The sequence below is a fragment of the Ptychodera flava genome, assembly GCF_041260155.1.
Source record: "Ptychodera flava strain L36383 chromosome 3 unlocalized genomic scaffold, AS_Pfla_20210202 Scaffold_25__1_contigs__length_14229661_pilon, whole genome shotgun sequence".
Classification (NCBI taxonomy): Eukaryota; Metazoa; Hemichordata; class Enteropneusta; family Ptychoderidae; genus Ptychodera; species Ptychodera flava.
The window spans coordinates 11,142,004-11,156,546 of NW_027248279.1; the positions used below are offsets into that span (position 1 = coordinate 11,142,004).

At 36.3% G+C, this 14,543-nt stretch overlaps 3 protein-coding genes and 1 long non-coding RNA gene across 5 annotated transcripts in view; 3 read left to right on the top strand and 1 right to left on the bottom strand.

Moving 5' to 3' along the window:
• Positions 1-14,543, top strand: part of LOC139125244 (centrosomal protein of 63 kDa-like) — a 513,301-nt gene that overhangs the window by 375,020 nt on the left and 123,738 nt on the right. The window lies entirely within an intron of this gene.
• The window catches only part of LOC139125142 (tyrosine kinase receptor Cad96Ca-like), a 213,783-nt gene that overhangs the window by 195,048 nt on the left and 4,192 nt on the right, over positions 1-14,543 (top strand). The gene's annotated exons all lie outside the window — the stretch shown is intronic.
• LOC139125260 (uncharacterized) overlaps positions 1-14,543 on the bottom strand; it is a 172,141-nt gene that overhangs the window by 85,347 nt on the left and 72,251 nt on the right. The gene's annotated exons all lie outside the window — the stretch shown is intronic.
• LOC139125141 (cell adhesion molecule 2-like) lies at positions 8,409-14,534 on the top strand. Its single transcript, XM_070691247.1, has 4 exons — positions 8,409-8,773; positions 11,482-11,808; positions 12,270-12,515; positions 14,464-14,534. Exons 1-4 carry the CDS (start codon positions 8,542-8,544, stop codon positions 14,532-14,534), a joined length of 876 nt encoding a protein of 291 aa, XP_070547348.1. The 5' UTR covers positions 8,409-8,541.

Genomic DNA, 14,543 nt, shown 5'->3' on the forward strand with positions numbered 1-14,543 from the left:
TAAATGACAAACAACAAGGAATATGAATCAGAAGCATAAAAAGTTAATACCAAAACGCCGATCTTTAAATACAAATAGCTTAAATGAATACGGCTACATCTCGCATCTTTCACTAATTCAAACAACTGTAAGTTGATGTAGAGCTTTGGAGCTTTGTTCTATACTTTGCACCGATGGTTTGATAAGCCAAGTAGTCTAATCAGTAGTATTTTGTACGACGTATCACATTTGTTAAAACTTGTATATTTAGAGTAAAATTTCAAAAAGGTATTATTTAGATACTGCATGCGACATATGTATAAGTTATAGTGACTTTGATTTTTTAAATCAGAATGGTGTAAGCAAAACTACACTTTTCATTACGCATGAAATGTATATGTATTTCACATATTATATCAATAGTAAGGAAATGATAATAAAAATATTGATCGCGTCAAGCACAGAGCAGTGTCAAGCCAATGAATTGTTCACTTGCATATTCAATGAAGATTTGTACTTTGTCATATAACTCCGAAATCAAAGCACCAAATTTGATGAAATCTGCTGCAGATACTGACCCGACAGATATCTGACTGTATTGTGTAACATTTAGTAGCGTGAAGTTAGTTAGTGGTTCATTTGCATATTCAATGAACTTTCTAATAAGTTATATAACTCCGAAATAGCTGCACAAAATTTGATGAAATCTGCTGTAATTAGTTATTTAACGCCGAAGCACTGTGCGAAAAATGATGAAACCTGCAACATATAATGATATGACAGTTATCTGATTGTTCTGTGAAGCGTACAACAACGTAATGAAGCTGTTGTTGAGCATATTCAGTTTATTTTTGTGTCATTACTGATAGGAATTAATATCGCAGAGACAAGAGAATTCAAATTCACATATTAAAAAGTGCCCAGAAGTCACAACACAGGTAAATTTCAGGAATAGAGGGTATAGCCAATTCTACTTATTGATTAGACTGTCAAATGTACATTTTTCGAGAGACTTATGGTTAAAATATCAAGAAACCATGCATCTGAAGAGTTAAATATCAATGTAGGATAAAAACGCTTAAATTCCTACAAGTCCCCGTCTAGAAAATTCAGTAAATTAAACCTATTGCCGGGCTCTTTCAATGTAAAGTGAAGCAAAGAACCAGTCATTTAGGGTTGAAGTTAATACGACAAAATAATACATCATTAATACTGGGAACACACTTTATGTATCACCCAATGTAAATACATCTACAAACTTCAAGTTTAGGGACGTCAAACGCACGCGCCGTCCCCGAAACAAGGTTTCTTCAATGTGTAAAAATGCCAACACGAACATTAAAAATGTCGCAAAATATAATAAATTTCGAGTACAACAGAGACAAAGTGCTTGGATTGTTTACACTGATCAGGATCGGACAGGGGCGGTTGTGTACGTGTTAAAAAACTCCACGTCCGTCTGTTGGCTTTAAGCTGAAAATACACATATCTCCTGTATATTTTCAAAATATTCACCACTGCAATTTTCACCTTAAATCCGATTGCCAGATAGAAACTTTTTGGATCAACCCCCTCCCCACCCCCAAACTAAAAGGATTTTTTTTTAAAAAGTTTTTTTATCCGACATCGAATTCGTGAAGTCGCACCTCATTTATATAAGTATTGCGTGTAGCTATGTACTTTTTATATTAAACTGTGAAATGTACATTTTTCAAGAGAGTTGTATTAAAAATACAAATCCCAATGAAACAGATGTCTTTTCAATAGAGCCTCTCATTTAGCCCTGACTAAAGAGAGTACATTGATCAGAACTTTAAACCCCACTTACTTCTGCAACTTTTTTCAAACGTAGTCGCTTCGATGACAAAAATGGGGTAAAAAACAAACTCATGATCGTTTCAAAGTATCCGTTTAATTCAGTGCCAAATATGGTTTTACCTTGCAAATGGATGGTTCCAGTATTAATGAATAAATATAAAAACATCTTGAAAACTTTTAGAAATTAGCTAAAGTTTACGTCATTTCGATACATTGATAGCTTTTGATTTTATGTAAGTCAGAGTGACTAAATGGTTTAAGATACCCAAACTCTTATCTCCTTGTTTTACAAACATTCTGTCTAGGGGGAACGTACTGCTCGGCGCCATGCGAAAAGTGTGTGGACCACATATGGAACATTCAAGTCCTATTGCAATTCTCATACACGGTTCATCAGATCAGGTGACCAGTATTGCCGTTAATGAATTTGAAAATACGAACACAGTCAAAGCTAGTATTCCGGTGATTACTACATCCGGAAACCCTCCAGCCTATCTACTGTGTACAACAGAAAACAATGACATCAAAGTCCTCAATGATAGCACAATTACAATTGGACCAGTCTCTACGACTGTATGCATTCGACGCTAGTGACGACAAGTTGCAGCTTGAGTGACGATCATTTCAACATAAGAGCGTACGCCAGAAAGATTTTGATGAATGTGGAATACAAGAGGATATGGATCTTGAAAAGAAAGAATTTAATAACATTACCTTATTCCTTTCCTGCTTTAACACCACGCAATTATCGATACTATAGTGTAAACAAATTAGTGATGGCATAGTCACATTTAACATTTTCTTGACTTCTCGAATGCCTTCAGACACTATCCATCACGGCATTCTATAGAATTTAGGACTTCTTCCACTGTCATTCACGTATCATATAGTATAACAAGTGTAAATCTTAAGTCGCTTGCGTGGAAGAAAAAAAGGCAAACAGGACGACGCACGTTAGCTCAGTTGGTGGATCATCCGAACTGAATTCGGGGGACGTGGGTTCAAGTCCTACATGGGTCACTTTTTCAAGCCCCAAAAATTTTGCAGTGTAGAGACAATCAGATGTAGTGTGCTTTTCTCATTAGTTATATATATATATACTATATATATATATATATATATATAAATATAATATATATATATATATATATATATATATATATATATATATATATATATATATATATATATATATATATATATATATACTATATATATATAATCTGTAAATGAGAAAGTGCTGTCGGTAGAGCCAAATTTATTAGATCAATAGTCTTGTTCCTTGACCTATTTCTACCGCTGGCTGCGCTGCTAACGAAAATAGGGTCAGATGTGGGCTAATGTTTCGGTCAGGATTTTGAGTGCATATTAATGAGCACAGTCACCTGACAAGTTCATGTGATCAGCACATCTGTACACTGGCATGGTTGGAAATTAGATTAAGAAGCCTCGAACGCTGAACTTCACTTTTAAATCTCTGACTCTGTTCTTCTATGATGGTATGTATTTTTAATGCTGAAATGACGATTATCGTCTATGAGTTTTTTCTCAGACGTGACCTAGTGATCATGGTGACCTTTGGTATGTACGTCAATGAATCAAAAATAAATGATTTTTCGTTTTTCATTCAATGTCGACAAAGCATGGTTTGTTCGGGAAAGTATGAAGATAAAATGACTTCATGGGCATACGAAATCTAAATTCGAAGGTAGCTGCAAGTTGGAAATCAATTCAACGCAATCACGGAACTCGTACTATTTGACCAATGACAGCCATACTTACAATAGCCCATACCTGACCCTATTTTCGTTAGCAGCGCAGGCAGCGGTAGAAATAGGTTCAGGGATGTTCAGGTGATGTAAATGAGTCTATCTTTACACGCTGATTACGGTTGTTGAGATAGGATCCGAACCATGATAGGGTTTACCAGTGATGCCAAAACGGAATTGAAGTCTGTGAAGGAGTACATTATGGTCAACCGTATCGAAGGCAGCAGACAAGTCCAACATGATAAGGAGAACATCTTTCTTTTCGTTGAGAGCAAGCATGATTTCATTATTCACACGCAGGAGGGCAGTCTCTGTGCTGTGGTGAGCGCGATACGCACTTTGGAACTCGGTTAACAGTGAATGGTTAGCTAGGTGAATGTTCAATTGTGAAGCAACAACCGTTCAAGTAATTTCGATAGAAATGGCAGATTTGACACAGGTCGGTAGTTCTTCAGACTGTTTGGATCAAGGTCCGGGTTTTTCAGCAATGGTCGAATGATCGCAGATTTAAAATGACTGGGAACGACACCAGATGATAGTGATGCATTAAAGAGATGCGTAATGAACGGTGCAAGAACAGAGGCGAATTTCTTGATATAGTTTGTCGGGAGGATATCCAGATCGCATGATTTTGGAGCTGCCCGCTCAATAAGAGTACGAACCTGATGCACGGACACCTCACTGAAAGTTGGTAAATTATGAGATGGTAAGGTGTTGCCGGTGTCGGTACTGTAACTAATGAGGCCTTCACGAAGTTTGGCAACTTTGGAGTTGAAATAGCTCAGGAATCTAGATGGTAGTTCCTTCAATGGAATCTCACTGGGTAGAGCTTTAGCGTTGATAGCTTTCGTATACTATCAGATAACTCAGAGATGATCTTAAACAACTTCTTGTCATCTGCCTCTTGGATGCGAGCGCCATGGTAGTCGGCCTTTAATTCGTCACAGCGAAAATATTCAATTCGCTTTATCAGAAAAATCTGCCGATCAATCTCAAGCTTTGTCGAGCGATACTTGACTCCAGTCGTCTCACATTCTTTCTTAACATCAATAGCTCTTCGCAGTACCATGAAGCACGTACCTTTTCAGTCACCAATTTCTTCTTAATAGGCGCTACAGTGTCTAATATCTACGTAACGGTGTCGCAATAAAATGTAGAAATGGCTTCAGCGTCGAAATCTAGTGGGTAAGTGGACAACTTGGTATTGTAGAGATTCATCTTGAAAGATGTCGATGTGAACAGTTCGGAAATCGCGACGCGAAATACTCACTCTTTTGGGTGGAGGGCGTCGAAGATTCAGATCAAACCGTATGAGACTATGATCAGAGTTCATAAAGTTCGATACATCCACCGAGTGAACAAGCTCATCTGTCGAACGTGTAATTAGGAGATCTAGAACATGACCCTTGTTATGTGTGGGTGTGAGAATATGTTGATGTAACCCCATCGAGTGCAACAGGTTCGTAAACTTGACTACTTCTTTCTGTCAGTGGCAGATGTATATTATGTGATGCAATGTCTATTGCAATGTTCTGCACTAACTATACATGCACCGTGTCATTGAAGATAAGAGGTGCATTTTACCAATATCTCAGTTCTTGATGTCATATGCATAGTGTTGTTTATCAACCTGATACTAGTACTGTAATTCATCCAGAAAGTCGTAAATGCTTTAGAGTAGAGTGTTTATGAAGCAGTTCAAACCACGGCCATATTTATTTGAATGCATAATATGGTGCATGCTATGGTTGATGTACATCCTGTAAATTAGTTTGCTAAGGTTTGCACTCTTAACTGGAACAGGTTAGATATCAATCTAATATCCTTTATTAGGTCAATTGACGAGTTCTTTTGTCAAACAGAATTTTCTATCAGCCTACTAGTTATCATCCGTATGTACCTGCCTGCCTGTCTGTCAGCCTGCCAGCCTGCATACGTGTGTACATGTATGTATGTATGTATGTATGTATGTATGTATGTATGTATGTATGTATGTATGTATGTATGTATGTATGTATGTATGTATGTATGTATGTATGTATGTATGTATGTATGTATGTATGTATGTATGTATGTATGTATGTATGTATGTATGTATGTATGTATGTATGTATGTATGTATGTATGTATGTATGTATGTATGTATGTATGTATGTATGTAGGTAGGTAGGTAGGTAGGTAGGTAGGTAGGTAGGTAGGTAGGTAGGTAGGTAGGTAGGTAGGTAGGTAGGTATGCATGCATGCATGCATGCATGCATGCACGCAGGCACGCACGTACGTACGTACGTACGTACGTACGTATGTATGTATTTATTCATTTATGATTTAAAACAATGCCCCAAATACAGGTACGTTTCATAAATAAAAAAGTGATAAAAGTGACGAAGAAAACAAGAAAATATAAGCACGGCAAAACTGGAATATAAAAACAAACTATATACTTAGACACGAAAACAAACAAGTAAAAATAGATTACATTACGTATAAATATATCAATAGCTGATGTAAATTGCTTCTAAAAGTGATAAAATTACCATAAAATCTAGTTTTTTTTAAATTAAAATTTAGATTCAAAACGTTTTGGTTAAAACAAAAAATTTTAAAGAGCGGATGAAAAACAAGACTCTGTTCCAAAATAAAGTTTATTTCTAAAACTTCGACGTTCGACGTTTTGATTCCACACAGGGAATCTGCATCTGCAGCAATCTAAAAAACAACAAAATTACAGTAAAGATGGGACAAGTAACAAAGAAAGTGAAGAGTGGCGTGTGAACGTTTAAAAACTTTTTTAAAAAACTGAACTGTTGGTCTATAAAAGGAAATGTAGATCTAAAAACAAGTCTGTAAAAACGAGAAGAAAAAAATGAACTTACAAACAGAAGACGAGTGATTACTCAATCTAAAAGTAGCGATGTTGACCGGCCGGATCGTACAAAGCCAATGGCGCGAAAGAAAAAAAAAGGGAGGGCTCCCCAGAACAAACAACTTACAATTTTACAATATTCCTGCGATAAGATGCTGGTCTACAAAGAAGTGTACTACGCACAGCTGTAAGGATAGTATAATAATTAATCTGTCATGTATATCAGATATGTTGTAATCAGAACTTACAATTTTGTACAGAAATATAGTATCTAAAATGCCACATTGCCAAAGGTTTTGTTACGACAATCTTTTTAAAAACAGTTAATTGGTAATTGCTCGAGGAATTTCATTTTTTTCAACAAATCAATCTTTTCATTCAAGTTAAGTCTTTTACATTCAAAGTCATTGTATCCGAAATACACGTCCATTATTTTAACTAGTTTCGCTTTACGCAAATACTGTTCGTCAAACTATCATCTGGCTCCATACTACCGATCAAAAATACTCGTTTTTCTTGTTTAATTTATAAGGTTTTAAACAGATATATTAAAATCGGTCAAAATCGATACTGACTTAATGATCAAGATTAATGTACTTTAATCAAAAATAAATCAGTAATTTCCTCTTTCAGGCCATTAATTTAACGCCAAAGAGTATAATCGTGTAACCTAGCCTGTTAGCAAGGCAATGTGAACACTGATATTTGCACTATCAGTTAATCAGTGACGTCACATTACCTAGCCATTGTGTAGGGATAGTGATAATTCCAACAACAGGTCATGAACCCGGAAGACAGTTCTTTCACACACTATGAGTCCGGCGTTGAGTTCTGCCTGCGAATCATCATGTCGGTGCTTGTAGCAGTGTCCCTGATTGCGTTGTGTGGTGAGTTCAGGCTACGTATTATTATTGAAAATAAGCGACTCATTGTATCGATATACATTACTAATATTGTCAGGTTTCTTATCTATTTACGTCTTACATTTCATACAAATAGTACCTGATTATTCTTTGTGCTAGCATGCAGTATTGCGAGGTTTCTACGTGCTGTAATTCTGTCTGTGGAATGATCATAAGCTTATGTCCCCGTAAATTGCATGTGCAATACGATACTCTATATTAAGAACCCGGACAAAGACTAAACTTAGCTTGTTTTAAACTCACCGTACCTTTATGTCCGATGCGTTACACTATTGACCTACCCAGATCGGGTCAACCATGTATGCCTTGAAGTGAACTGGTAACATTTAGGGGCCTGCACAAAGCGAAATATCGCAATGAGCCTATGGTGCAAACAGCCATCACCAAGACATCGGGTTTTTTCCAGTAAAATTAGATTTACGAGGGAAATGAAAACTGATGAGACAGGTTGGCTACAGAGTCGTATCCCTATTTTTCACAGAGTATTGCTGTCGCTGCATGTTGTTTTAATGACATATACCGTTCATGTATTCGGGTGTGTGTCAGTGACCATTGATAGTCTTTATCTCTATGTGTGTGACATGAAAAAGATACAGTCCTTAATCAGTCCTTGCCGATTTGTAGCAAAGTCAGCTGATTGGATTTGCAGATGCTACTTTACGGATAACACGATTGGAACTAATTTGGGATAATTGGATCTTCATATTTTTCAAATTTCTCAAGTTTTAGGTGCCCTACAGCTGAATGTCTCAATATTACAAATTAGTCATAAAAAACAAGTGTATAACTGAAAAAGAAAAGCAGATGAGTTTACAATTGCAGAAATTTAAAGTCATTACTTCACCATCCAATTATCCCAAAGTAGTTCAAATCGTGTCAGATTTGAAATGAACCTTTAACTCCTTAAATGTTCTTGAATCATTTGTATACCTAGCGTTTGCTTTTTAATGGAGATGTGTTCAGAATATTTTAACAGTATCTGGTGATAAAGTAATATTACAAAGATTGTAATTTTGCACTGACAGTTCTAAAGTAACCTTATTGAAATTTAGTTTTGCAGGAGTGTAGTTCACAGAATACTGTAGTAGATGGACCGACAGACACAGTGTACGTAAACCCAGGAGTATCTGCATCATTCAACTGTTCTGTTACCTGGAGTACCAGTGGACGTCCATCAATATTTTGGGGAATGAGTCAGAACGACGGTGCTACATGGACTACTATTGCACAGTGTTATGACGATGGAGTCTGTACAATTTTTGAAGAGGCAGAAGGACGATACACAGTTGAGATAGCAGATCCGTACACCTTCTTTAAGTTGATAGTAACATCACCATCGCTCAGTGAGGATGGTCATTATGATTGTTGGAGGGCAGAAACTACTACTCCTACATCTCCACATGCTAGATTGTATGTTTTAAGTAAGTATAGATCTGTGGCACACACTTTAATGATTATATAGGAAGTTATTCAATAAATACAATTTATGTCAAATTACATAGACAGCAGAGACAATAATGTGCCATAGACGATACCTTAGCCTGTTGTGCTCACCCTTTGTCCACGTCACACACGTCACATTCTTTAGTCCATCTAATGTTGATAAGCTCCATACTTGATATGAGTCAGCCTCTCTCTCTTCTCTCTCTCTCTCTCTCTCTCTCTCTCTCTCTCTCTCTCTCTCTGTACTTATCCAAGTCTTTACTGTTCATTGTACTACTAGAAGAAGTTTTGTCACTCGTTTACAGAGTTTTAAAATAGGAGGAGGATTACACAAAATTTATCAATTCGGGTGAAGCCCGCGAGGAAGGACAGAAAGATACGGGAACACTCTGGAAATCCTTCCCTTTTAGCACCATGATTGCCTTCTAAGATCCAGACGTACTGACACTTTTCAACTATTAGCATTCCGTGTGTATAGCACTGCTAATGTGTAAGCAATTGCGTATTTTGCACCAATGCCTCTGTAATCATATCAACTCTTTTGTCTTCTGTCTTCATATCAACTCTTTGACAGCTTCCTTTGCTGTACATCACAATTCGTATATTAAGAACCCTTCGTTTTGGGTTGACACATCTGACCAGGCCATTTATCTTTTAAATCACGCAGCTAATACATCGACACCCACCAATCTCACTATTTTAACAGAAACTGTTTCCCATCAAATCAGGATGTTTAACATCATTGACTCACGCATATTATACACTTATACATTTTTTATCAGCCATTCCATCTCATATCCATTAAAGGCCCTATAGCTGTATCTTTTAGCATTATTTTTTATGATTTACTTCCAAACTAAAACAAGTTCATGGAATGTACTCATTGAGGGGTGTTTATAAAGGTAAAATAAACTGTCCACTGGGACTACATGTGCAATTTGGAGCAAGATAAATAATAAATGTTTGCCCAAACATAAAATGGCGCCCTCATACGAAATAAAGCAAAAACACAGTACGCAATGTGTATATGCATTTGAATCTTCACAGAAACAACAGAGTAGTCTAACATAATGCATAGTGCTGAATGTTTTCCACTGGGGTCCCATATGTTATGTTTTCTTTGTAATATTACCAATTTTTAAAAATGGCGGGAAATCAAAATAACGGTTAAAATTTAAATTTTTATGTCCAATTTTCAGTGGTAAAAGGATAATATACTTTAAATCTGGAGAATTTAAAGAAAACCAGAGAAAATAGAGAGCCTTTTTCAGGTCGAAAAATTTCAAGATTTACAGCTACAGGGGCTTTAAGCGAAAGATCTGTCCTTCATCACGCAACAAAGTGCATCCACATTATCCGTCAATCTACTGCACAGTGCTCCCTATTATGTATATTAATATTTTCCCTCCCAAAAAATAGATCTCCACCCGGTTAAAGAAAAAGAATCCCCGAGAGGAGAAAACAACATTCTTACGATGAGTTCTGTTGAATAAATTGAGTCCCAAGCCTTTGACTTACAGACAAAGTTAAGGTGTTGATTCACTCCGGGAAAATGTTTTGTTGTTGTTGTTGTTGCTCACAAAAGGAGAGAGAAAAGAATTTATATCATTCGTAGATAAATATAAGTTCATGCCTGCATGAAAAGAAACAAGAAAAGTGGTATGAATACAGCACCTTACTTTTGGTTTATTATCATGATTTAAGTTTTTAATTTAACATTAAATCAAGAGAAAGGAAGAAAACATTACCTTTTCATTTCATTCGATGGATATATTCACTTTGCTATGGCAAAGAATACTGCTGTTGGTTGGTTGATTGATTGATTGACTGATTGATTGATTTGAACGTAAATTAAGGGGCGCTGACACTTTTTAATAATAATTTTGTGTCAATGGCTTCCTGGTCTCCTGCACTACACCATAGTGTGATCTATCTCCTTTGTTTCTATGACAAAATGGGACACTAAGAGAAAAGTGCGGTGAAAGGTGGAGCATTTAAAATTGAAATTTATTTTTATTATTCACTGTATTTCAGACTAGTTAAAGCCCCTCCATATGACAAACTAACAAGTAAGAAAAAGGCAATCAAATACAATACAAAACTACAACACAGGGCTCAACAAAAGTAATACACCAAACACTTAAAAACCCTGAAAATCTAAACCCTGTGATGTAAAAGCTATCTGAATGATATGGCAATTCATAAGAGCCATCTTCAGACACGAATAAAACTTCAAAAGTATATTGTCAGTACATTGCAGTCTACGGACACGGGTGTACACTATATGCTAACTTTCCTCTTAAAACCAAGAAATCGTTGATTTGATTTTTAATCTAGTGTAACAAAGTTGCCTCTTTAAAGAAGTCCATGAAAGGAGCACTAAACAAACTAAATTTTGACTTATTTCATTTTGTCGAACCCTGGCAGTCAAATGGTTATCAATAGTTTACGTACATAACCTTTGTGAATCGGAAATTCGAATTTTATCTACTAGTTACATTTATCAAGCTTAACATTAGTTTTCTCATTCCCTTGATTATATGGTCATCAATTTTTAGCGTTACAACTGCAGATTTCTTCGTGTCATTCAATTTGCTTCAACATTAAGTGCTCTTTACCTGAATGCATTATGAAATATTCATCGTTTCATAATTTTGTATTACATGATCATATAATTTCCTGACAGGTCTCGTCACCAGTGTGACAATCACTGGCTACAGCAATGGACAGACGAAGACTGTCACAGCCGGTGAACCAGAGACATTTGACTGTACTGCAACAGCAGGGAACCCTCCAGCTGATCTTATATGGACAATAGGAAACAATGACATCACAAACTCCAGTGAAATCAGAGACATTTCAGAAACCGGAACTGACATCAGATTGTATGACACCACTGGAGCCCTTCTCTACAGGTTCAATGCCTCTGACGACAAACAATATCTGAAGTGTCAGTCGTTTCAACATGACAGTTTGACACAAGTAGCTTGGCAGATCCTCATGGATGTTTCACGTAATAAGTTTAAGTGACAGTGATAAAACTCTTTGTGTCAGTGTATTGCGATGTATCAGTTGACAATGCTAAAGGGATGTTCCATATCTTTAAGCTTGATTATGGAACCACTCGTTTTAAGAGTAGGGATGTAGCGGAGCTGTTTTGACTGTGATGTCTACACTAGGTGATTGGGTGCCGTGTGTCGGAAGTTCGAACTTGATCGATAATTTCTTTAATTTTCGTGTATATTATAGTACTGTTAAGTGATATTTTTAAGGATTTGCTAAAGCAGGTAGATTGGGCAGATAAACGATAATTGCAAAGAGGGACTTAGAAGAAGGCACCCGGAAGTTTAGCAATCAATTCATGATTGTATCGAATGTTAGTCTTACGAACTTAATTCGATGTATGTTTGTTTGTCATTTCAATTGAGTTTGATACCGTTAATGTTTACTTTTTCATGTTTTTCAAAACAACAGATGCCCCTGTAATCCAGGCCATAGTTGTTGATAGCTGGGAAGGCAACACAGTAACTGTGGAATGTGGTGCAACTGCTAATCCTGATGTGATCACATATTCCTGGGAGAGTGATGATGGACAGACTGGAGGTAATTCCAGGACATGGACATTGACAGATGAAGATGGTGATGATGAAGTCAATGTGACTTGTAATGCAAATAACATAATAGGGTCAACATCGTCGACCAAAGTCTTGAAAAAACCATGTGAGTACAATACATTGTATGTTCTTTGTCTACGCTGCCGAACACAGTTTGTCTAATGTCACCATGCTGGCATCAATTTTTAATAGTGAACAGAAAATATGGACAAAGGGCATTTGCGTCTTAGAAATTAGAAAGCGTAAATTACGCGTATGAAATCTTCTAAAACCCACCTACAGTTTGATAATTGAATTTATCTGTTTAATGCAACTGTTGAGTTTTAAACGCCAGATATATATCACTTCTTTCAACCAGTATTTGGATATATATATCTTACGACTTTTTTTTAAAAGTCAAGTTTGTCAATAGTGAGGCGTGTAGTGTCATATAAGCAACTATTATTTGTAACAGAGAATATCGCAGTGTCTTTTTTGAATTCAGCCCTGTATTCAAAAAAAGGTCATTAACCTCACGGGTAGCATACTCTTTTGCAATGTTCAGCAAAGAGTGGTTTGTGTTTATCAATTAACGTATTGGAACCCAGCGTGATTTCCATGATAGATTTTACTCAAATATTACCGTCATTCGTCATTTCAAAATATGAAATTGATGATTGATTCGAATCACCTGGATACAGCGCTAAAAGGCCAGGTTTTACGGAAATTACTGAAAAGTTGTCTTAGCTAGAATTCGTTCAACCAACATCATGCAATTTTACCGGATCAATAAAAACGTCCGAAGAATGTTGGGTTGCATTCAAATTGCTTCTCTTACTTCGGTACCTCTCCATGATGGAGTGATATATGAACATAACATAGCTCTTCGTATAGACATTTCGAGTGCATGAGGACGGTGTTTCCTGTCTCACAGCTATATAACTAGCGATTTCATATTGCTCGAAAATTGTAAGTTAACAAGTAGGTGTCAATTTGTTCTTCAAAACCACCTGGGTAATGTGCTTTTGAAGATAAGAGGTGCATTTTACCGGTATCTCAGCTGTTGATGATGTCACATGCACGTTGCTGTTTTATCCCTGTACCAAGCAGTAGGCGGTACAATTATTTGTCTCATCTCCCCTCCAGCTTAGACACTGTACAAACCAGATATTAGTATTGCAGTTTTTCGAGAATCTAACCAATATAATCAATCCGTTTAAATTAGATCGGATTGTTGTTAAAGCGGTCAAATGTGTCCTTTTATTGGAACAAGTAATTTATTTTTTCTGATAAATCACAAATATGTTTATCTCTATGTATCATGAGATGCATGATATGGTTGAAATTACATTATGTAAAGACGTGCTCATTAATCTGATATCGTTGATGATGGTAAATAAAGAGTTCCCTCTTTTCTGATGGAATTTCTTACCAGTGTACCAGTTCGCATCCGTATGTGCCTGATTGCCTGCCTGCCAATTTGCATGTCTGTTTGTTTGTATATATGTATGTATCTATGTATGTAAAGTATGTATGTATGTCTGTATGTATGTAAGTATCTATGCATGTATGTATGTATCTAAAAATGTATGTGTTAACGTATGTGATTACGTACATATGTATGGATATGAACTATTTTATCTTGTACATGGTGCGTTTTATTTTAAATAGCCTGTATACTAGCCATTACAGAACATTCAATTTCACTGTCATTTAATGCTTGAGTGCAAACGTTTAAATCGTAACATGAGTTTTTATGGTAACAACAGATAGTAAAGAACCAAGTAAATTATACATAAATTTGATTTTGTTACATTTATTGTTCAGTCGACAGCGGTTCGAATGTTCCATTACTGCTGCATGCTGCGTTAGGCTATTATACTATGCTTTTATACAAACCAGATAGAGAACTATGAATTTGCTGTACAAAGCCATGACGCTCATAATTATGCTTATTCACTCAGTCTTTCATCCAATAGAAAACATGTCTCCTTTCCTAGAGATTATGTTCAATCTCCTTTGATTCATAAGTGCATTGCATACCAAATACACATTTCTAACCGTTCTGTTCACAGATATACCAACCGTAGCCAATCCGACGGATAATCCCTCTACCGGTAAGAAAACTGACACTTCGCCGTCATAACCAGAAACA